General features: G+C 38.8%; 1 protein-coding gene across 1 annotated transcript; it reads right to left on the bottom strand.

Moving 5' to 3' along the window:
* Positions 1 to 4,223: 4,223 nt before the first annotated feature.
* On the bottom strand, positions 4,224 to 23,455 carry LOC137960626 (PH, RCC1 and FYVE domains-containing protein 1-like). The gene is made up of 9 exons (XM_068808289.1): positions 22,709 to 23,455; positions 19,018 to 19,104; positions 18,433 to 18,522; positions 10,096 to 10,176; positions 9,744 to 9,938; positions 7,486 to 9,624; positions 5,702 to 5,848; positions 5,051 to 5,436; positions 4,224 to 4,689 (listed from the first exon to the last, which is right to left on the bottom strand). The coding sequence occupies exons 1-9, from the start codon at positions 22,775 to 22,777 to the stop codon at positions 4,539 to 4,541; spliced, it is 3,345 nt and encodes a 1,114-aa protein (XP_068664390.1). The 5' UTR covers positions 22,778 to 23,455; the 3' UTR covers positions 4,224 to 4,538.
* Positions 23,456 to 24,278: the final 823 nt, after the last annotated feature.

Genomic DNA, 24,278 nt, shown 5'->3' with positions numbered 1-24,278 from the left:
ATAGAGGAGCTTGTATTAAAAAAAAATCAATTAAAAAGCAAGGAGTTCTCTCCTCTTTTCTCATTCACGTGAAGCTCCTCTCTTCTCTTCTCTTTTCTTTTCTTCTCTTCTCTTTTCTTTTCTTCTCTTCTCTTCTTTTCTCTTTAGTTTTTTCTTCTCTAACCGAGAGCTATTTTTCCCTCTTCTCTTTTTCTCTTCTCTCTCCCCTTGCTTGATTTATTATTCATGGGGTCCTAAACTCAATAGATAATAAAGGGGTTAACCTTGAAAACTTGACTAGACCTGAGCTACAAGGCATAAATACGTACATATTCTACTAATTTACAAATATGGTTTTAGTCTAATTTCAATTATAGTATTAAAGTGTTATGGTCCCTTGTCATGGATCGGATAACTCGGTGTGGGATTGGTGAATCCAGAGTTGTTAGAGAGTTTTTGCTCTGGTTAGGAGGAAAAGACCTTCCTTTTTGCTGTTGCTCTAGGTAGAGACTTAGAGAGGCCTTGTGGCTGCTGGATTAGAGGTAAAAGATCCTCCTTTTACCAGCTATGTTGTTGTTCTCGGTAAGGGCTGGGAAGCCTCTTGCTGCTCACGAAAGGAGGGGGATGGCCCCTTGCTGCTCACGGCTAAGAGGGGTTAGCACCCTTCCAACTGCTGTCCAAGTTAGGGGCTGAGAAGCGTCTAACTTGGGCAGTCCATGGATTAGGGGTTAGAAGTCCCTAACCTTGCTGCTTTTTGGTTTAGAGGCTGGTGAACCTCTGGCCTTGCTGCTCTCATTCTAGGGGCTGGGAAAGCCTCTAGCTTTGCTCGAAAAAGAGAAGGAAATTCCTCTCTTGCTGTTGTGCCCTGATTAGAGGCTAAAGGCCTCTTGTTGAACTCGGAAAAGAGGAAGAATCCTTCCTTGTTCTCGGTGAAGAGTATTGTAAATTAGAAAATCAAAAAGAGAAGAAAGAAATTCAGATTCAAGAGGGAGCCTGGACCTAGAGCTCGTCGAGGAGACCTCCAAACCCTAGAGGTCGTCAAAGAGAACTCTGAACCCTGCTTAACCTAATTCAAGACTTGCCTTTTCTCATTCTCCTTCCCCTCTAAGTAGAGTTGATGCCAACATAGTTTAGGGTTTATGTTTACAATTCTGCCCCTATGGTAATTTAACTTAAATAATGCAATAAAACAAATTTAAAACAATATGGAAATAATGTAATTAACTCACTTAGTGCACTTCCTTCGGATGATTCGGTTAGCTATTGAGTCTTCAACATCTCCCCTCCCCCCTTTGGAGAAAGAGTTTGTCCTCAAGCTTGTAAGTTGGGTAGACCTACTTGAAGTTGTCCAACTGTTCCCATGTAGGTTCGGTGGTTGTCCAATGGACAAGGATCTCCCATTGATCATTAACTAATTTGGTTCGTAACACCGTGGCCGGTGTAATGATGACACGTCCATTGTCTACCAGAGGAAGGAACAGAGTGGACAGGGGGGGGAACCCATTGTAGGGTTTTAATTGGGACACATGAAACATATCGTGCAACTTGGCCGTGGCTGAAATTTGCAGCTGATAGGCCACTAGTCCCACTCGTCGAATAATTGGGAAAGGCCCAAAGTACTTTGGTGAGAGTTTATGACGCGACGGTCCTGCAATGGAGTGTTGTCTTTATGGTTGTAGTCGTAGCCAAACGAAGTCCCCTACCTCGTACGAGACGTCTTTGTGCCCATTGTTGTAGAAGTCTTTCATACGAACTTGTGCTTTTAGGAGGCGATCTGTAATATTCTGCAGTACCTGGTCGCGGTCCATGAAGGCCTGATCAAACGCTTCCACGCAGGTGGAACCTGGAGTATAAGAGAGAAGCCTAGGAGTAGGGGTGGCATCAAACCGAGCTGGTTCGCGAGCGGCTCGAGCGCGGCTCGTTAACGGTCTCGAGAGTTGGGACTAGGAGCGGGAGCAGAAATTGGATCAGGAGCGAGGGGGGAATTCTTCCTCCCCTTGTCACCGTCGAGCCCCTCCCGTCCGCTACTGTGGCCAACTCCATCGCCAGCCGCCTTCGATTTCTTCCCCCCCCCCCCCCCCCCCCCCGCTATTCTTCATCTTCTCAATGTTGTCTTCTATTTTATCTTCTTTGTTTTGTGCTTCTTTTGTCTTGCTTTCGCTTTTAATTCCTTGTTGAGTTTTTTTTTTTTTTTTTTACTTTTCTTTGTTAGGATGTCTACCCCTTGTTATTCGTCATTCCAATCACTGAGCAAGGAAGACGAGCTACAATAACTCAAAGCAAGGCACACCATAATTACTATTATTAATTTTTTATTTTAAATAACCATTGTTATTATTTATGTTTTGTTTTATTTTTTTATAATTTTTTTGTTTTTTATTTTATATTCATATTTTGGGTTTTTTCATTATGCAATACTTAGTATTTAATTACTTTCCAATTTTATTTTTTAATTATAAAGTATAATTAAAAATAATAATTTATTTTTATTTGCTTTCATTCCTTTTAAAATAGTTTTAGCTTTGTTTAATGTTTGGGTCAAGTGGAGTTTTTAAACACTCAACCTAACCTCAAGCCTCGACTTCAAAAACCAAGGTTTTTTCCACACCATTTCCTTTCCCTCAACTCCGTTCTTGCATCATTCCCTCCGACTATATTTTTAAGAACTCAACTCTACCCCGAACCCTTAACCTCAAACTCCAACTTCTAATTTAACAAAAAAATGCTAAAAAATGAACCTAGATCCACCCTGTTTCCCCACCCTAATTTGACAAATATTTTTTGTGTTATATTTTTGTATGTATAATTGTAATTTTTTTTATATTAAATAGGTGATTGAGTTATATTTGTATTATTTTTATTTTTATTATTACGATGTTTGTGTAGAACAATGTTTGTACAATTATTTCATATTTAGATATTAGAAAATTACAATTTGCTTATAAAGTAAGCGTTTGTTTAATTGTTATATTTAATATATTTTATTTATTAACTCATATTAATTTAATTTTCTAAAATTCAGATATATCAAAATATTTATTTAATAAATAATTTATGTACACTTTATACTACATTTTTCATTGTGCACACTAATATAAATAAGTATTTTACATTATATTTTTTATTATGTATACTAATATAAATAAATACTTGCACCCGCTTTTCCGCGAACTTGCACTAACATACCCTAATCTTATTTTTCTTAGAAAAGACTGGACCCAGAATGATCCGTGAAGTTAAAATGTTATTTTTTAACAGCCTTTCGGAGGGAGATGCGGCAAAGTTGGAAATGGTGGGTGCCGATTCCTCTGCAATTTTCCTTCTCCATCGGAGGTTTATTATTCATTTAAAAAGCGGAGGCGTGAGATTTAAGCAAAGCTGACTCTTTCTGGCGCTTTGACTAAAGCTGTCAACACAACGACTACCAATCAGAATAATTTCTAGAACGGCGAACGAGCGAAGAAAGGCGGCCAGAAGCTTGGAAGAAAGAGAGGATGATGACCTATAAATACCCGCTTCTTCCCTTCCTCTTCTCCTCGAGCGAATTCCATTTCATGGGCTCTTGTCTTTGGGACGTTTTCTGAACTGAGCCCTTTTTATTCTTTTTCTTATTCATTTTTCCTTTTTTCTATTATTCAGTGCTTTCTTTCTCTTCGTTTTTGTCCATCGAGGAAGAGAGAGAAAACTGATTTGGGGGCGATGGGGAAATACGTGGAGATGCTGGATGCTGGGGTCAGGATCGCGGCTCGCTTCCATTCTCACTGCCCTCAGACGGCGCGTATGTACTACAAGCCTCCCCCTACTGACGATCACTGCAACAAGACCAACGGCGACGGCGGTAGCGGCAACGGCGGCAAGGACATGACTGCTTCCTCTTCGCATTTTTTTCGCAACCTAAACGCCGTTTTTGGCGTGGATACAGCTGAAGTCATTCTTTATTCCGTTTTATGAGAGAATTATTTTTGTTCGAGAAGATTCAAGGCCCTTTTTAGGGGGTCTGTCGTGCTACTGGTTTTGTTGCTTATTTACTTGTGGGTTAACAAATTAATCATGAAATCAGTTTGATTTTTTCAGAGAATCGTTTTTGTGAAATTAAAAAAATCCAATCCCATTTTCGTGAATCTGATTCTTAGTTATAAACCATTCCCGTGAAAACCCACGTTAATCGATTTCAAACCTTGCCTGTACCCAAATGAAGTCCAATTGTTGAATCTGGCCAAAGTTTGTCCAATTGTCTTGCTCACTCTCATTCATTGGAAACTTCCAACCTCAACCTTACCAGAAGAAAAGTTTGATGATACATTTGGTTACGAAGATACAATTGCTTATGGATTTACAAGGCAGGACTAACTAAGAATTTACATTCCTTCCCCCCCCCCCCCCCAACTCACTCTACTTTCCGGACAGAATACACACAAACCAAAGAAAAGGGGTGAAAAATAAAGTCGTTCTTTCCTCTTTCCCCTTTCCCCAGAAGGGTTAATCAGAAACGTCCGAATCAAATCAATCACATTAGATGCCATTACATGGACTTGGACATCATTAATCTAGCTTCTGATTTATGAATTGCATCCAGTCAGGCGAGCTGCATTCTCGCTACCACCTCCATCTGATGATTTGTCAATGATGCGCACATTGTACTGTTCATAGACCCTTGCCCTATTTTCAGCCCACCAGTGTTCAGCCTGTTTTTCACTGAATCGCTTCCGACTGCATGACAAAATTTTAGCAAAGATAAGTCTCCACAAAATAGAACCTTTAAAATTGTATCTTCAGAGTCTGTATGCTTTCTAGGATTTTAATAGGAAGAGAAAGGAAAATAAAAAAAAATTGTAATAAAGATGAATTGCATGATTATACCGTTGGCATTTAAAAGTTCTTTTAGAACTTCCTTTGGCAGAATTCTCTTGGTAAAATTATGATTATGTCATAGGAATGCATGATACTAATAAGACTGCATCACCAGAAAAACAGCCATGGTCTTCCAGAGTTGTGCTTTGTTGAACAACCAGCAAAGACTAGCTCGACCTAACATTAGAAGGAGAAAAAGCACTGCAGATGCTAAGCCTACCTGAAGCGGACCCGTTTGAGATCTTTCACACCACCAGGTAAAGATGTGAGGGTAATGTACACACCAGGCTCATCTTGTTCAACCCATTCAGCTTCATGATTTGTTTCTGTATCTGGTGTTCTGGTCCCGTTCCTAGCCACCACTTCTGATTGCAGTAACTTGTTATGGCTCGTGTTACGATTGCTCATAGAGGTAGGTCCATTAGAAACAAGTATGCTGTTTGAACCATTTGAATCTGGCTCAACTGGGCACAGTGAACTACTGAGACGATCAACTTGTGCAGCTGAAACATCACTGGAAGCAGGACTAGTGCTGATAGACAATAGGGAAGATGGCCTGCTGCTTCTTGCAGCCCCCACAGGTAACCTCTCAGCCATGTCTTTCAGCTGCCAGAGATAAATGCAAAACCATAAACAAAGAGCCTAAGAATCCATGAGATGAGGCAATAGAAATTATTGCAATTTAAAAGTACTTTCTTGTTTGTTCTTTTCATATGGACTTTCAGCAATTTGAGTGAGACTGTGATCAAGAAGACAGATTGAAGCCAATTTAATGAAATAGAAATATATGGATTTTTCATGTCCAAACACCTTAAGTTTATGGCAGATAAATGGAACCTGTTAGAGAATAGCAACACGCCAACAAACTTACTTGAGTAGTGAGTGACTTAATCACTTCCTTTGCGGCTTTGCATTTTGCAGCCTCTTCACCAGCAATTGTGATTGCCTCCTTCAACTGTTTGGTTGTTCTTTCCAACTCAACTTCCTGAAGTTGGGCTTTTCGAGTGAGGCTCTCCACCTAAATTATATACAATTATATACACAGTTAACACCTTAGAAAAGCCGAGTTCAATTTCTTTAATTTCTCTTGAATGGCACAACTATCTATTAAAATGGAAAGAAGATAGAAAAAGCTAAAGGTTTCTACCAACAACCTACGTTTTTTTTTTTTTTTTTTATAAAAAGAACCCAGAACTTTCAAATTTTCTTGAAAAAAAAGCATACTCTCATATTCTTTCCCCAAATAAATAAGTTAGCTTATTTAGGAACAGAACAATTTGTGCTTTACATATAGGATTTCTACAAGAAAAGAGGAAAAATCAACTTCCTCAATATAATTAAACCAGAACATATATTATACCAAACTATTAGTCCAACCAATCCAGGGGTTGGGAAATGTGATTATAGGAAATAAAGTTTGGAAAAAAAAAAGGTATTGGATCAATTGATAAGCTATAAAGAAGGAAGCACATGTAGTTTTTATCAAGGGGCCTTCATTGATGAAGAAACCTTCCACAAGTCTAAAAGTACTTTTCCCAAGTCAGAGAAAAATATAAAAGATAAAGAAAATCCATGAAGGTTTGGAGGTGTGTGTGTCTGGGTGTGTGCATGTAGTAAAAAGGACTATGAACCTAAGTCCATATAAGTTTGTTAATCTCATGCATTCATAATTGGTGTCCATTTTAGATTCTTGTCTTATGTTTATCTTGTTCGTGATTAAATATAAATAATGGTATTTTTAAACAGCAAAGAAAATAACATTCTTGTAAATTTTTCCAAGGAAATAAAAAGCAGGGTGCAGATAAGAATGGCAGGACTATATGTTCGAAACCATAATTGCTGTTGACTTTCCCTTACATGTATATGTATAAACCGTTAAAGATCGTCAGAAAGTAAAGAAAATAGTGCAATTTTGATCTTGCAACGATCAATAAGTGATTAACAAAAACTGATCAGGTAGTCTTGCATGCATAGATCAATCAAAAACTATTTTTTTTTTTTCTTTTTTAGAATGTTAAACCCCATATCCTGGTGAGACTAGAATCCAAAACCTCAATATAGAAAACTCCAATTGTTGCCATTGAACCAGAGGCCCAATCCACTATTCCATAAGTCAGTGGCGGAGGGAGATCATCAGCTCTAGCAGGAAGCTAGTAAATTTTATGAGAATCTATTTACAGGTTCTAATCGTTGGGTATAAAATATCTACTCAACAAACACAGGATGTTAGGACGAACAGAGACTTATCTTTTAGCAAAGAATGAAGATTTTGGCATTTATGCGAAATAGCCCTTCTGTGCATGATCATAGATCCTCCTTTAACAGAGTTCATTTTACCGATTATGCTCAACTGCACATTAGCTTTCACAAATGGAGTGACAAAAAGGCCTTAAAAAAATACTGCACCCAAATCTGTTTGCAATGTGCAAACCAGAGAAATCTAAAGAAAAGAAATGAATTAGACAATCAATGCATGAAAAGAGAACATCCATAACCTAGTACTATTTGAACCCCAAACCAACCAATTTTATTCCCTGGCTTTTTGTCATACTGACCATGCCCACAAATGCAAAATTCAATTCACCGTGCATAAAACATTTTTCAGTTTGTCAGAGATCAAAGACAGATGGTATAAAAAAGGATTAAATCAACTACCTGTGCTCTTAACTGAAGAACCTCTTGGCTCAGGCTATCATTTGTCTTTTTAGCGACATCTATTATGATTTTGGGAGATGTCAACCCACCCAAAGTTGGTGTTGGGGTTGTAGATCGTGGAGGACTAGCTCTCCTAGAAATGGGTGATGTTGCTCGAGAAACAATTCTAGAACCTGGTACGGAAGCCGAGAAAAACTTCTTCGATGATCCAAACACTGGATTGAAAGATCTTGAAATGTTAAGACCACCCCACTGGGAACTTCCACTAGGGAGGGGAGAGACACGACTGCTATTAGACTCAAATTTCTTATTTCTCTTGGAGTATCTGCTGTCCACCTGCTTGAAAGACTCGATTGAAGTCAATCTTGAAAGTTGCACTTGGGATTTTGACTCAAACTTGTCCTCCTTCTCCACCAGCTCACTCACACCATGGTTCATATTTCCCCGTCTAGTCCCTGTAAACTGAGATGCTGAATCAGTTTCCATGGCTTTCCTCAGTTTATTGAAGCAAATATCACAAACCCGATAAGGTTTATTTGGGTTTGGTGCCATGGAGGCCTTCATAGCCTTCTTGCTGCTGCATGAGTGACAGAACACAAGGCCACAGTTATAGCAGTTATGACGTTTTCTTTTGAAATTAAATGGCAAGCGGCAGCCTGAGCACATTGATTGGTCCACACCTGAAACAGATTTATGAAGACAGATGACTGCAGTAAAATTGGTTCCACAAGCAATACTTTTGACTTGTTTGTCTTTCAAAGCTTCAACTAGTGTTGGTACATTCCTATCATCGGTATCCCCTTGGCCCAATCTACCATTCGCTCCCTTGCCCCATGTATAGACTTCGGTTCTTGAAGTTAATACAGCAACATGATAAGCACCACAAGATATCTCCTCAACAAAATTCTTTTGGAGTTTGCCTTCAACACGGTTGGGGATCTTGCCATCTGCCTGGGGGTTTCCCAACTGACCATAAACAGTGCTTCCCATCGTATAGACATGGCCAGAGGTTGTGAGTGCAACTGTTAGGCTGTGGCCACAAGCTACTTGGCAAAAATTTGGCTCCACCAGTGCAGCTACACAAGTAGGCACCAGTCTTGGCTCTTTATCACCATGCCCAAGTCTTCCTTTATCTCCATCTCCCCAACTGAATAATTTCCCTGAAGAACAATTGCTTGAACTCGAGGTGCCCACCATGACTTCCACAACTGCAGCAGTGTGCCAAACACCACAAGCTGCTCTCACAGTGCGCAGCCCCTTGAGAGATTCTACTTCCCTAGGTAAAATTACACTCCTTCGATCCCCATGACCCAATACACCAAAAGTCCCATCACCAAATGTGAACAACTGGCCTGAAGAAGTAACAATTGCTGTGTGCCACGGCCCACAAGAGATAGCTGACACATGGATACCCTCCAAGGGGCCATTAACTCTTTTCGGAACCCAGTGGCTCACTTCATTTCCATGGCCAAGGAGCCCAAAATTGTATGTACCATCACCCCATGTGTATAAATCTCCTGATAGTGTTACAGCGCAAGTGTGATTTTCTCCACATGCTACTAGTTCAATGTTCATATTAGCCAAAGCATCAATAAGCTTAGGATGCGATACATCACAATCTACTCCATGGCCTAGCCTGCCTCCAGCTTCCTCCCCCCAAGAGAAGATTTCTCCTTGCTTAGTAACTAAAGCTGCATGTTTTCCACCACAAGCTATATTGTGGACATCAAGTACTACAGCAGATTCTAATGCTTTAGGTAAAACGGAGTCCATTTTAATCCCAGAAGAACTGCCAACTTGATGAGTCCCACCACCTAGAACTCCATCCCCTGTACATTCTCCCCAAATAAAAACATCCCCTAAGGCGTCACCCTCATCTGGACCAGAGCCTTGGCTTGATGAGCTCACAGCACTAGAAAGGCTTACCCTAAAAGCATCCATGGAAATGCCCTTCATGTGGCCATTTATTCTATCTGAGCCACCAGATGATAAAGAATGCATTGACCCACCTGCAGAATCTGATGGAAAGAAACCCTTTGGTGGTACAGCAAATAATATCACATCAGAGAAGGCTTTGTCCAAAACGTTCTTAGGAGGGCTTTCATAAGGACTATGACCACGAACGGAGTCTCCTCCATCCTGAATAAAACACAACTTGCTTTAATTTGTAATACTTACAAGAATAGTCAATTCAAGTTCTTTTAAAAAGAGAATTGTCAATAAATAGTAAAAAGATAGTAAAATAAAAATTGCTCTACCCTGTGCAAACTATCGACACTACCAAAAGGTGAACTCAAAGGTGAACTTCTTCGGGTGTATGTTCTAGGACTATTGGCATCAGATGAAACTCCATCACTTCTTGATTCAGTTCTCCACTTACGCTGATGCCCTCGTGAAATTAATGCTTTTAAACCAACAAACCAGACTTCAGCTTCATCTTTATCCTTGCATATCTGGCAAGAATAAAACGATATCATCAGATGACACAAGACTGCAAAAGTTGAATGGACCAACAAATCTTTCAAAGGAGCTCTCGACAAAACATCTCCTAAGAGCATATGAGAGCACCATAATTAAATAAACAAACTGAATAAGAGAAGAAAGGCTTACCAGATCCAGTGATCGATCATTATATATTAAAGAAAATGATTGATATTCTTTCTCAGGCCGTGGATACCTCTGGAAAATAGCCTAAATGGAACAGCACATAATCCATCAATTTCATTTGTCTAGTCTCTGGAATTTATCTGAAATACTGAAAAATTTTCAACAGAAAATATTTTAGTCAAAAAAATGGTAAGCTTTTAAACAGGTTTAGCTGGACACAGAGGTTTACTTTGTTTTATTTTTGTTACATGTATTGGAAGGGTATTTTGGTCATTTCACAATATTCCGATTGTATCTAGAAGAGTGTCATTAGTTTCAGGAACTTTAGAAGTGTCTATAGTCCAATTTTCATAATCTTTGGACTTGTAGATATGAATATATATAAAGTGTACATGTTAGAGGGGTAAAGGAGTCTTTTCTTCTACAACTCACTTAAGTAAATAAAATTGGTTAGGGGGGCTCATGCCTTTACCCTAATCCAGAACTCACGTCTTCTCCAAAAGCTGCCTCCTCTTCTCTTCTCCTCCTCTCTCTCAACCCTATTTCTCTCAATATTTCACATGGTTTAGAGAGGCGTTTGGAGCATTCTTCTTCTCTCTTGAAGCCATCAATCTCATAAGAAATGGGATTTCAAATCTACAGTTTCAAATTTTTTTTTTAAATATTGATAATTTTATTTCACAGAACAAGAAGATACATCAAGGGAGACCTTCCCTAACAACAAGAGATAGAAGGGGGGGCCTAATTTAGCACACAAATCAACAACCGAATTGGCTGATCTAAGTATATGAGACAAAGTACAAGAAATGGTGGATAGAATGTCTAAAATATCAAGAAAAATCTGCCAATGACGCCATGGGGGGAAAGATGAGGTTGACCATCCGATGACTATCTTGGAGTCTCCCTCCACGATAAGGGGACCACTGAAGCGGTTCTGAAAAATTTTCAAGCCATGAAGGAGACTGGAGAGCTCAGCAATGGTGGAGTCAGCAATTCTGAGGGCCAGAGTAAGAGAGGATGGCAGTGCCCCCTAGATCAAAAATCACCCCACCAAATCCAGCCAAACCCAGGTTCCCAAAGGAGCTACCGTCAAATTTTAGCTTATAATATTCGGAGGGAGGAGGCTCCCAAACAGTAACTCGGGGGTGGGTAGAGGGGACAAACATCTGAGCGATAATCTTCCAATTGGTGCGAACCAGGGCACAAGAGAGGCAGACCAACTCTTTCCGGGTGCGGATCTAGGTAGATATGAGCCCAATGGCAGTGAAGGAAACCTCAACAACATAGCAGAAAGTACAATCAAACCATCTGGAGTTCCTTTCCTTCCAAAGGCACCAAGGAATGAAAGCAATGCAGGAAGCCAACAGAAGCTTGCCCAGAAGAAAAATGACACATGGTGCTCAGGTCAAGCGGGATGCAGAAGTTGAGTCCCATGTTGTCAATCATATAGGTCCAGACCTTCCAGGCGAAGTTACAGTGGAAGAGGAGGTGATTCACAGTTTCAACCACTGTCCTACAGAAAGGGCAGAGAGGATTGGGAGTGGTGTTGCCACGCCTAATAAGGTGGTCTGTAGTAAGGATCTTGTTGTGGCAGGCATTTCAAAGGAAAAACTTCACCTTGGGCGGGGCCGAGAGGCGCCAGGCAAGAGCAACCGGATGTGGGGCAGAAGGCTGGGTCCATCCCATAAGATGACGGTAGGTCGAGGAGGCCGAGAATCACCCGCTGCCATCAAGGAGCCAAATCATCTGGTCAGCCGTATGAGGGTGAACCATAACACTATCGAGACTGTCAATCAAGCCACAAACATAAATGGCTTCCTCATCAGTAAGGCTGCATCTAAGGCAGAGATTCCATGAGCCATCTAGCCAAGAGTCAGAAACAAATAAGTCGCGGTTGGTGGTAAGTTGAAGCAGTGGTGGGTAAGATGAGGCAAGAGAACATCACCCGACCACCAATCCATCCAGAAACGCAGACTGGAGCCATCTCCAACAAATAACCGAATGGCAGTGCGGAAAGAGGAGAACAAATGAAACATGGTCTTCCAGATGGGGGGAATCTATAGTTCCAATTACCATTCCGCTATTCCATAGCTGTTTCGTCTGATTATTTTTTAAGGCATTCCAATTCCATTTAATTACCTAGTTAACAACTGGATAAACAAGTATATGGATAACTAAACGGAAAATAGTAAAAATTAATAAAAAAACATATAAATTTCGTAAAAATTAGAAAAAAGATCATAACAACATGCTTATAATGTCTGAAAAATATTAAAAAGTCATATAACAACATACATAATAAGGTCCCCCTACATATGTATATAAGGAAAGTATAATAATACCCTTACATAATCGATAAATAGGTATGAAATAGGTATTATCAGATTCAGTTACATTTAATAAATGGTAAAACGGTAAACAGGTAAAATTACACGATTACATATACGGGTAATATCTTCCATTCTGTTTAAGAAATGGTGGACAGAAAATCAGGTAATCAGATAAAATTGACAGGATAAATTGGTAAGGTAGGGACAGGGTTGGTATTTCAACCCCTCGTGAGTTTTGCAGGGATGGGGTCATGGGTCGAGTGACCCAATCTGGCAGTATGGGGTCGGGCAACCCAATCTGTTGCCATCCCTACTAGGAAATCTTTGAAATTTTAATAAAAGAAATATATCAGTCATGTAGGACTACTCATCTTGGTACCATAAAATTGGGTCTGTTGTACACAAATCCAACATTTCTACTGAAGTCACATACTTAATATTCTATGTCCATCAAATTGTTCAGATTTTTTTTCTTTCTTTTGATAACAATGAGAAACAAGATTACACCATCAGATCATTGAGAGTTTCACCACCAGAAAAAAGATTTTCAAGAGATTCAGTTTCTTCCATTGAGCATTCTGACTTTGCTGGCATATCATGGTTTTCGTTTTTTAGACTTCAGATGGAACACATTGAGGATAATGGAGAGAGAAGAGAAAATGGAAGAAGCAGCCTTGGTAGAGTTGCATTGATCAGTCTCAAAACTCGGCATGATCCTTCTTTAATATATCACTTTAAGTATTTTCAATAAAAAGACAAAAATGCCCTTAAATAGGCCCATAACTCTCTCTATAAACATCAGAATTCAATGTAACTTAAAACACAAATATATGTGAAGTAACCTAACTTCTGGAACCATATGACAACTATATGAGATGGTCAAATGACCAAAATACCTGTATCAGTATTTTAACACCCCTTCTCAAGTTTGAGAGTGAATGTCAAAAAGTTCCAGCTTGATACAAAATCCTAAGTATTCATGCCTTCTAAGGGATTTAGTGAACACATCTCCAAGTTGTTCTAAGGACTTCACATAAGGAGTGACAACTTTCCCTTGTTTGATAGCATCTCTAATAAAATGACAATCAACCTCTATGTTCATCCTTAAGTGGAATACAAGGTTACTTGCAATGAATATAGCAGCCTGATTTTCACACTTCATACCAGTGGAACAGGAAATCCATATTCAATAATGATAAACTTGACCCACATAAGATCACTAACTATAAGCCATTGCCCTATATTTTGCCCCAGCATTAGATCAAATTACTACAGCCTGTTTCTTGCTCTTCGAATTCACCAAGTTACCTCCAACAAAACAATAGTAACCAATGATAGACCTCTTATCCATGATCTGCATCAGAATATATTCATAGATCAATCTTCTCATTTTGATACACAATAGACAGATGCCAAGAGCACTTTCAAATTTTTTAAGATTCTTTGAGCTGCTAACCAGTCTCGGGTTTTCCATAAACTAACTCATCACTCCCACTGCAAAGGATATATTAGGCCTAGTGATTGTAACATAAATCAATTTCCCTACTAGGCATCTTTACTAGGTATTGTCCTTGAGTACAAAACTATGAGAGTCATGAAGATCAACATTCATTTCCATGAGAGTCTCCACTGGCTTAGTGCCCAAGCGACCATATGCATACAAAATATCTACAATATACTTCCTTTGAGATAAAAACAACTCTCTTCGTACTCCGAGCCACTTCAATGCTAAGGTAATATTTCGACTGTCCCAAATCCTTGGTTCGAAAGTGTGTGGCCAAATACGTTTTCGCCTCTTCAATTCCTGCCAACTCACTTTTAGATAAGATGATGTCATCAACATAAACAACTAAAATAATAAATTCTATATTGGTCTTCCTCTTTAGTACAAACACATAATGGTCATAGTAACTTCTATAAAGCCCAAATCTCATCACAACAGTGCTGAATTTTTCAAACTCAACACTCTTGGGCTTTGTTTAAGCCCATAGATAGTTTTCTTCAACCAACCTGCTTTTGTTGTCTCCCCCTGAGGAACATACCTAGGAGGTTCCTCCTTTAAATCTCCATATAGGAATGCATTTTTGACATCCAACTAAAATAGTGGCCACCCTCGATTAACTTCCATAGAAACCAAAATACAAATGGAAGTGAATCGCGCCATAGGCGAAAAAGTTTCAAACACATCAACCTCGTATGTGTATAGCCTTGGCTACCAATTTGGCCTTATACTGCTCAATAGTCCCATCTGTTTTATATGTAATTGTATAGACTCAACGACACCCCACAATAGCTGCCCTAGAAGGTGGCTCACAGAGACTTCATGTGCCTCTAGAGACCAAAGCTTCCATTTCCTCATCCATAGCTCGTTTCATTCATAGCATCCTGCACTAAACAAGTTGTAGAAGACAACGACATAGCAAATAATTTGTATGATGGAGACAACAAACAAAGCAACCATATTTAGAAATAGGATGAGAGGTACATGACCTTTTACCTTTCTGAAGGGTAATGGGAAGGTCCAAATCAAACGAAACTGGACCTATAGGCAAAGAGGAAGATGGCTGGTCTTGAGTTGCGAGCTCACGAGTCGGAGTGTTATTAGGCACTGGTGCAGGTAACAGATGACGAGAACATCGATTATATACCTGAAGTAGTAGAAAGGAACCTGTAGGTGATGCATCCATAACAACAATGGGAACTAGGTTATCCACACAGGGTTCAAACGAAGATTGAGTCTATAGAAGTACAGAGTGTTTTCAAAAAATGTAACATCAAAAGAAATATGTCTTTATTTGAAATGGATCATAACATTTGTATCCTTTCTGATGACGTGAATAACTCAATAATACACACTTAACAGCTCGAGGAGACAATTTATCAGTAGATGTACTGAATAAATGGAAAAAAAAACATGTAGACCCAAAAATACGAGGAACAACATCAAATAATTTGCACTACGGTTTTAAGACCTACATAGGAACTTGTCCTTGCAAAACAGATGAAGACATTCAATTAATTAAGTAACACGATGTTAACATTGTCTCTCTCCAAAATGATTTAGGGACATTCATATGCAACAATAAAGTATGAGTCACTTCAAGGTGTCTGTTTTTACATTCAGCAACCCCATTTTGCTGGGGAGAATAGACACAGGAAGTCTTATGAGTAATCCCACACAAGGTACAAAAAAATGCATATCTCTTATAGAGAAATTCAAGGTCATTATTAGTACGAAAAATATTAACACGGGCACTAAACTGATTTGTTATTTCATTAAAGAAGTTCACAAATACATCAAACACTTCAGATTTTTCCTGTAGAAGATACAACTATGTGACTCTATTGAAGTCACTATGAACGACACAAAGTACTTAAAACCAAATGGACTAGGGACCCTACATAGACCCCATACATCAGAATGAATTAACTAAAAAATACGCGAAATGCGACTAGATCTAATAGGAAAATTAGTTCTACGATGTTTTCCCGATTGACACGACTCACAATCAAACAAAACATCAACATGCAAAGATAGAAAGGACTGACAAAGTTTACAAGTGATGGATGTTCCAACTGCAAGTGCCACAGGAGTGGAGATTCTTTTGTGCAAGTACTATAGTTGGTGGAGTAGAGACATCATCCAACAAATAGAGCCAGTCCTTCTCATATTCTAAACCAATCGTCCTCTTCGTCTACAAGTCTTGAAACAAACAAGAAGTAGTAGAGAACGTTACTCAACAATTGAGAGACTTAGTTATATGACTAACAGATAACAAATTAATACGACACTTAGGAACAAATAGACAAAATTTGAATGACATATAGGAGTGGATTGTATAGTACCCTCCCCCTAAAGTCGGGGAGGTAGAACCACAATAGGACTGAGAAGGATTAATGGATCGAAATAAAAAAGACATACCTAACATGGAGTAGAGGCTCTGAATCGATGATCTAAGAGGGAGAGTAGGGCACATTCAGTGCTGGCATACCTATGCCATTGTGACACTTGTTGAGGTAGAGGTATCCGGTTCAAGGGTAGTAGATGCAGTAGTAGTAGTGGTCAATTGACCAAGTCTCTAAAGTAATTGTTGAGTTTCTTCTTGATGACCTGAATAGGAAGGTGAGTCATGACTAGTCATATTAGAGTTTGCCCAATCTGGCTTTTCAAATTTCTCCCAACATTTATCTCAGGGTAGTAGATGCAATAGTAGTGGCCAATTGACCAAGTCTCTGAAGTAATTGTTGAATTTCTTCCTACGGACCTGAATAGGAAGGTGAGTCATGACTAGTCACATTAGAGTTTACCCAATCTGAATTTTCAAATTTCTCCCAACATTTATCTCATAAATAATTTGTCCTCCCATAGTGGATACACTTCCTATCCCCTCTATCATGATGACCACTACCACGAGTAGAGGAATCTTGGTCATGACTTCTACTATTGCTCCCACGACCTCGAGTCCCAAGGTTATTATAAGATAATTGGAGGTTGAGAGCAGTTGTATCAGAAAGTCATGTATCTTTCTCCTCTTGCCTGATACTATATTTTTTGTGCATATAACTCAATTAAAGGCCTGTTCAAGTGTTGTTACATCATCATTCGCTAGCAATTGAGCCCATATAGCATCATATTCTGATCCCAGACCATCAAGAAATTGAGCTACCTCAATCTGATTTTTCTCCTTTTGAATGTCTTCAACATTTGTAGTAAAAGGATGAAAGGTATTGATTTCCTATATAATACCTTTCATCCCAGTGAAGTAATCAGTAACTGACCGGTCACCCCTCTTCATATGAAATATCGGACATATAATTCATATATGCAAGACAATTACTCTCTTGGGATAAAATAGAAGCCAATGTATTCCACATCTCCTTGGTTGTCCCACTAAAAATCTTATTACTGAACCGGGACTCCATACTATTTACCAATCAAGTCATGACTTAATTATATTCAGCGATAGAGCCAGGAAGATCATCTCTAACGTATTTAGTTTTTCGTTTGGCCTTCAGGAACATAAGAATTGAGCGGGATCAATTTACATAGTTTGACCCATTCAATTTAATTGAGGTTATTTGTATAGAACTCAAATCCTTACTATCTGAGCTCTTGAAGTGTTTAAGGACAACAACTTGTTTGGTGGAATCTGCCATTTAAACCTTCCAATACACTCCAAATTAATCCCAGAAGATGTTCCAAGGATGCTCTGAACTCAAGGTAACAACAATTTAAATTCACCCAAACTAGTTCATGTGGGCCCCGCACTACAAAATTAGAGCATACCCACCTCAAGTCCTGCAGTAATATCACAATTAATCTTCAATCAGTCAAGATACATCACAACATAACATTTATCTCACAATCGGTATGATATGGCATAGGCATGATGATGCAGACACAGTAATGGCTGCGCAGAAAATTTGGAAGCAAAATGCTTCAACAAAAACCCTCAAGGGGCAGTAGGAAATAGTAATTGCTCAATCAGCAACAGTAGTCATCAACTTGATGGTAATGGCGGGAAAAGAAAAAAAAAATTGAAATGTTACCCTACCAGTAGAGAAATCGAACGAAACCCTTCCTTTAGGGTTGTGAGATCTGTAGAAGAACCTAAACTTAAAAAAGAAACTACCAAAAATGAATGCTACTGCATATGTAGGATTAAGAAGAAATAAGGAAATAAGAGAGGAGAATGGAGAGAGAAGAGAAAATGGAAGAAGCAGCTGCATTGATCAGTCTCAAACTCGAGCCTGATCCCTCTTTAATATATCACTAAAGTGATTTTCAGTAAAAAGACAAAAATACCCTTAAGTATAAATAGACCCATAACTCTCTCTCTACACGTCATAATTCAATGAAACTTGAAAGACAAATACATGCTAAGTAACCTAGCTTGCTGGAACCATATGACAACTATATGAGGTGGTCAAATGACAAAAATACCCCTGTATCAGTATTTTAACAAAAGTTAATCACAGGATAGAAAAGGGTCTTAGAATATGCACTCACAGTACGCTGTCCAGGTAATATTCTGGAGATGTGACTTAGCTTAAGGTGTTTTTCTTCTTTGCCAGAAAACCATATCAACACAGACTCATCCTGAAAAATAACCAGATACCCGCTTAGATAAAAGATATACCCAACAACAAAATTATGAGAGCATTTAAGTTTGTACACTATATACAACAAACCAATCGAAGGACATGAAAGAGAGAAAAATAAATCATCCATCACCAGATTATCTATAAATGTCCATGAGAAGCAGGAGCAGATTACTTATATCCAGGTCACTCTCTTAGCAATCTTACACATTAGCATATCACAACTCAAGCAAGATTTTGATAATTTTACGCATTCAAGAAGCCAAGCAAAATGCTACGTATGCTAACATCAATATGTAAATAACACCGCTTTTGATCACAGATATTTCTGCAGACAGATCAATAAAATGAAAACTGCAGTAATTGTTGTAGCACTTGATTAAGTGGTCAAACAAAAGAAATGTCACTGTGAAGTCGTAATCATTGACCTCAATTACATAGAAAAGAAGATTAAGGTAAGAACGTAAAAAGCAGAGAAGTAACTTCAACTTACATTTGCAAGCCTAAACGGACAAAACTTGGGCTTCCCTCGGCGCCCATATTTGAGCAAATATGCCCCTTTCTTAAGAGCAGTAATGGCCTGTCATAAAGATGAAGCCAATAGCCTAAATTAAAAAATAATCAGTATATACATTATCAAAACGGATAAGAACATGAAAGCGACTAAGATGTTAGAGAGAAAATAAGTAAACAAATTATACGCATACTGCACCTTGAATATCTAACAAATTCATTTTAAGTTCAGATCTGGTGCTCATGACCAGAAAGCTAGTAGCAAATTGAGTGCTCAAACAAGAGATAGAACATTTATGGCCTCAAAAAAAAAATATATATATAATGAGTTAAAGATTATATAAAAAGAACTTGCAGAGAAGGAAGGATATATATCTGGAATTTTTTTTAAAAAGTATATCTGGAAATTTTAAAAAGAAACTTGAGAATTAAAGGGCAACTTAACATAGCAGAACTGAAGCTCTAAGAAGGAAACCTTACGCAAGGGACCATATAGAGCATAGGAATTAGGCAAAAATAGGTGGGTGTATTTTTTGTTTTTAAATTCATAATTAGGTGGTTTCTAAGGAATCAGATAGCAACAAAAGACTTGCAGAGAATAGGGCATGAGTAAAACATTCAAGGCAAAGTACACCCAGAAGCTAAATGGATATCCAATAACAAAGACATGATTTTTACTTCATCTGACAAGTTTTAAAGCTGCCCTGTCATTATTCAAGCAAAAAACTCATTTCATTGCTTGCTTATACTCCTCTTTAAGTTGTACCACCCAGGGCCTTTTCTCTTCTTAATAATATTGTTAAATTGGGTCCAAGGCCCTATCCCAAAATGACCAGCCAACTTAGGAAACCTCTTTCCCAACTAATAAACTCAAGATATTCGTACTCACTAATCCATGTAGGACTATTCCTTAACACTCCCCCTCACGTGTAGACCCTCTTTTGTGGCTCTACAAGTGGATAATTTAGGAGTAGGTAGTTTAGGTGTAGGCCCTCTTTAGTGGCTTTACAAGTGGATAGTTTAGGTATAGGCCCTCTTTTGTGGCTCTACAAGTAGATAGTTTTTAGGTGCAGGCCCATATATGAGAACCCGACTCTGATACCATGTTAAAATTGGGCCCAAGGTCCTATCCCAAAATGACTGGCCAACTTAGGAAACCTCTTTCCCAACTAACAAACTCAAGATTTTTGTACTCACTAATTTATGTGGGACTATTCCTTAACAAATATTTTCCACTTTCTCTAATAATTCTAATATTAAAGAGTGCTGCAGTGTTTTTTTTTCTTTTTTTTTTTTGAAAAATGTGAATTTTATTAGTCACAAAGGAAAAATGCTGCAGCTTAAACACAACTTGTGCTTCAAACCTATGTATTACCACCTAACTACCAAAGATCAGCTTCCAAATATTCAGTACCTTCTTAGATCATCATAATAGCACTACTCATAGGACTAAAAAGAACAAAATAAGCTAAAGGTGAAAAATCCAGCTATAAACAAGGAAGAGAGAAAGAGGTTGCCATAAAATCTCTTAAAAGTTCAGGGAGTCTCCCAGAGAATTAGTCACTGTTTTTTTCTTTATTTTTTTCAGATGTTTGGCATTGTGATGTATCACAACCTTAATTCTACATTAGCCTTTTACTTCTTGAAGGAACAAGCTAGTCTCAGGGATTTCTTAGTGGCAATAGTCGAGTCTCTTTGCCCCCAAAAAAGAGCAGTAAGAGAGTGTCATTCCTTCCAAAAGGGCTAAGGCTTCAGCACCTGGAGTCTTTGGGCAAATAATAACACAAAACAGACATTCCTAAATGAATACTTATAAGCGCCAACACATGCTCAAACCCCTATTAGATCCAAAATTTTACAACACCTGAAGATACCAAATATACTAGCATCAACAGCCAATTAATTATAAAAACTATGTCACACAAAGAAGAAAGAAATTTGATAAGTCTAAAAACACCTTTAGAGAAACACCCATACAAGATTCTTTCCTTCCTTTTAGATCAGGGGAAGGGTAATTCATCAATGAACAGTTATAACTGACACAACACATGTCCTCACTATTTTTCTCAATAGAAAAAATTTCTTCACTTGATCATGTGGAGAGGTCTTATACTATACTATGTGGCCCAGCAATTACCTCCTATAACTGATCCCTGTGGAGATAACTCTGTTCACCAAATGCTACTATAATTTCTCCAACCTTACTCCATGGAAATAAACTTGCTGTACAGTAATGCATTGAATTTTAACATGCTAGTTTAATTTCTCCAATAATACTTAATGAAACCAAAATTGCCGAACAGAAATACATCCAAATTTTAACACACAACAGATATCAAAGATTTGACCCATATTGCTATAGCTTAGATACCTACTGGTATGTTTGGAACAGTTTAATCAGAGAGCTTTTAACTACATTCTTGAAAACATAGTCAACACACTCCAAAAAGGTTTATGGATCATTATCCTCACTTTCAATTATCCCATTCATTATTGCCAAGATGTGGCCTCTGAGGCATCTGGGTTAGGTCTGAACAATGGAATGATCTGAACAGAGAGGGAGAGGGTGAGAGTGACCCTAGAGGGGGGGCACCTCCCCCTCTCTGTTCAGATTGGTCTGTTTTCCGGACCTGATCCAAACTCGCCATTAAGCTAAGGCTTAAACTGCATTGTTCTCTGTCTCCATAGCTTTACCCTAACTTTTTGGTATCAACTACATGATTCTATCCTCCCATATAATGCAAGAGACTAAATTTGGCAGTCTCATGACTTCTTTTTGGCAAAATCTCAACCAATGTGAATCAACATCAAATATGATCAAACACTGGATGCTAAGCTATGACTACTAAATACATTCTGTAAATAATTCCTGAACTCCGTCAATGCACTCAAAAAGATTGCATTAATGAATAAAAAAATAAAACAGAATAATGAAACTCTGAAACTATCATGACTTGCAAATGCCCAAAAAAAGACTTACATTTGATACTATATGCAGAAATCCTACAAGTAAAACATGTGGAGAGTTGTAAACAATATTTCAACCCAACATGGTGCTTGTAGTTCGTTTGACTATTTAGTGCTAGACTAATTTCAAGTTTGCTACTCAGCTTAAGGCATAAATATGAGAGCTATCCAGGTCCTTGATGCAGCTAACCACTTAAGCATGTTGTATAGGTTCCCTTGCACACCTCAGCCCTTTATTACGCACTCATAAATCATGTACAGGAAATAATCATACCAATGCCAAAACCTAAACTAGTTTACAATTTTAAAAGAACATATTGATACTTCCAATCACTTGAAAAGGTTAACGCCCAATAAAATTAAATGACAGAAACAATACCTAATTCAAGTAACAGGGAGCATTCAAGTATTCTTTTTTCGGTACCATGTTGAACTCTTGAACTGATTAAGAATCAGAACCACACCACAAATATTTACTCTCTGAATGTGGTTACAACAGGGAGTACCTCACGAGTAAACCGAGAACTACAAAAATTGACGTCTATCCATCTCTGCATATTAACTACCAGCTACGTATAAAAAGCAAAACACAGATGAGCAAAGATAGCCATCACCGAACTGAAGTACAATTGCAAACCATAGTAAAAGTCATTCTTTTACTGAAAAAAAAAAAACTCAAGATATTCATGAAAAGCCACATTCACCTGTTCGATGTCCCTTTCCACAGGCCCCGTCCTTGTAAGATCTGTGGACATTTTCTCCGCTTTCGACATCAAAACACGAATTTCCAGGAGGTAAATAGGTTTTCCGAAGCTTCACCCATTCACAAAACAGAAACCTGTACCTCTCATTCATCCGTCCGTCCAAGCACGAGACAGAAGCATTTGAACTTGAAACTCATAAAAGGTGGCGGGAACAGCCGAGAAAAATGGACACCAATGGCAGGATCCGTCAAAATCTCAGACGGATTGCACTTGGACAGGGAATAATGTACAGATTTCCAGTTCAATAGAGACGCGGAAACGGAGAAGATAAGAAGAAGTACCTCAGAAAGTGGACTCTTTCAGGGATATCGGGCTGCTGAGGTCAAGGTTGCTGTGCGGGTGTGTGTGGAGTCCAACAGAGTGATAAAGACGATCAGTTGCAAAAACTTCAGAAAGACAGGTCTTTAACAGGGTCGATCGGAGGGGGAAAATAAAAACCAAAATATATGAGGAAAATTAAAAAGTTTAGAATAGGCAGGTAGTTTTCAAATGCCTCAGATGTTGCTCGTAATCTCGGAAACGCCACCAGTCCCCTACCTCTCTGCACAGCGCTGGAGTGACGACCGGAGTTACATCTGCCACGGACATTCGCGCATAAAATGGCCCCGATGAACAGGTAACCGGCCTAAAACTCGTGCGTAAAATGACGTTGTTATCCTGCATGTATCTGACATCTACGCTTCGAATAATAGAGCAATGATGTATTTTTTCAGTAATTTACGGAAATTTTCCAAAACTAGCCACGGCTGCGCGAGCATTTATATATTGGCAGACAGTAACTCAAAACTAGATTCCACTCCTCTCCAGAGCAATAACAAAGTGCTAAGGAGATCGGCAACCGAGTATTAAACAATAATCGCCGGCAACAGAGGACAAAAGCAGGTAGGCCAATGCACAGCCGCAAAAGCTTTTCATCAACTGGAAATTCCGGTCCAATTGGATCGCCAGAGCTGGACTGAGAAACGGATAGATCCGAGTAAAGCTGATGTACACAAGAGAAGCAGGTGGATCCCATTTCCCTATTCGCGACTTGCGAGAGAAGGCGGCTATTTGAAGCAGGAAAGTGGCAGAATCGTGATTAACTGAGGAAAGAAGAGTATTATGATGTGACGATGAAGAAAAAGTTGATGGCAACCAAAACCGAGGGGAACAGGCATCGGGCCTGAATTGAAGGACGAGCAGATAGACGACGTACACCAACTGAAAAAGTATCTGGCCGAACCCTAGCTGCTTATGCAAATATTCAATTCAATCCGGCATCCGGTTATAATTAAAACCAGTTGTTGCTAGTTAACCGAAGCTCTCCCGTCGTCTTCCTCGGGCTTTTCAATTTTATTAAAAGAGCAACAAGCAAGGGACGATGGCGACCGACATGTGTGGCTGGACCTCATTGGCGGAGAAAAAAAGAGGAGGAGATGGAGAAGGGAGGGAGACAGTTGACGACGGCGTGCGTTTTGGACTGATTAACAGCGACGGGAGTGACTTTGCCGGGACGGTGATTGATCGGCTT

Source organism: Aristolochia californica, unplaced genomic scaffold (assembly GCF_029961685.1).
Source record: "Aristolochia californica isolate CCGP_79_NKW_82.1479 unplaced genomic scaffold, dmAriCali1.0.hap1 SCAF_3, whole genome shotgun sequence".
NCBI lineage: Eukaryota > Viridiplantae > Streptophyta > Magnoliopsida > Piperales > Aristolochiaceae > Aristolochia > Aristolochia californica.
This window is presented reverse-complemented; position numbering and strand designations above follow the sequence as displayed.

Coding starts and splice junctions, on each gene's coding strand:
- LOC137960626 (XM_068808289.1), bottom strand. CDS start 22,777: ATGTCGAAAGCGGAGAAAATGTCCACAGATCTTACAAGGACGGGGCCT. Junction 18,523..19,017: donor GTCCGTTTAGGCTTGCAAAT/GTAAGTTGAAGT, acceptor GTTATTTTTCAG/GATGAGTCTGTGTTGATATG. Junction 10,177..18,432: donor TATTACCTGGACAGCGTACT/GTGAGTGCATAT, acceptor TGTTCCATTTAG/GCTATTTTCCAGAGGTATCC.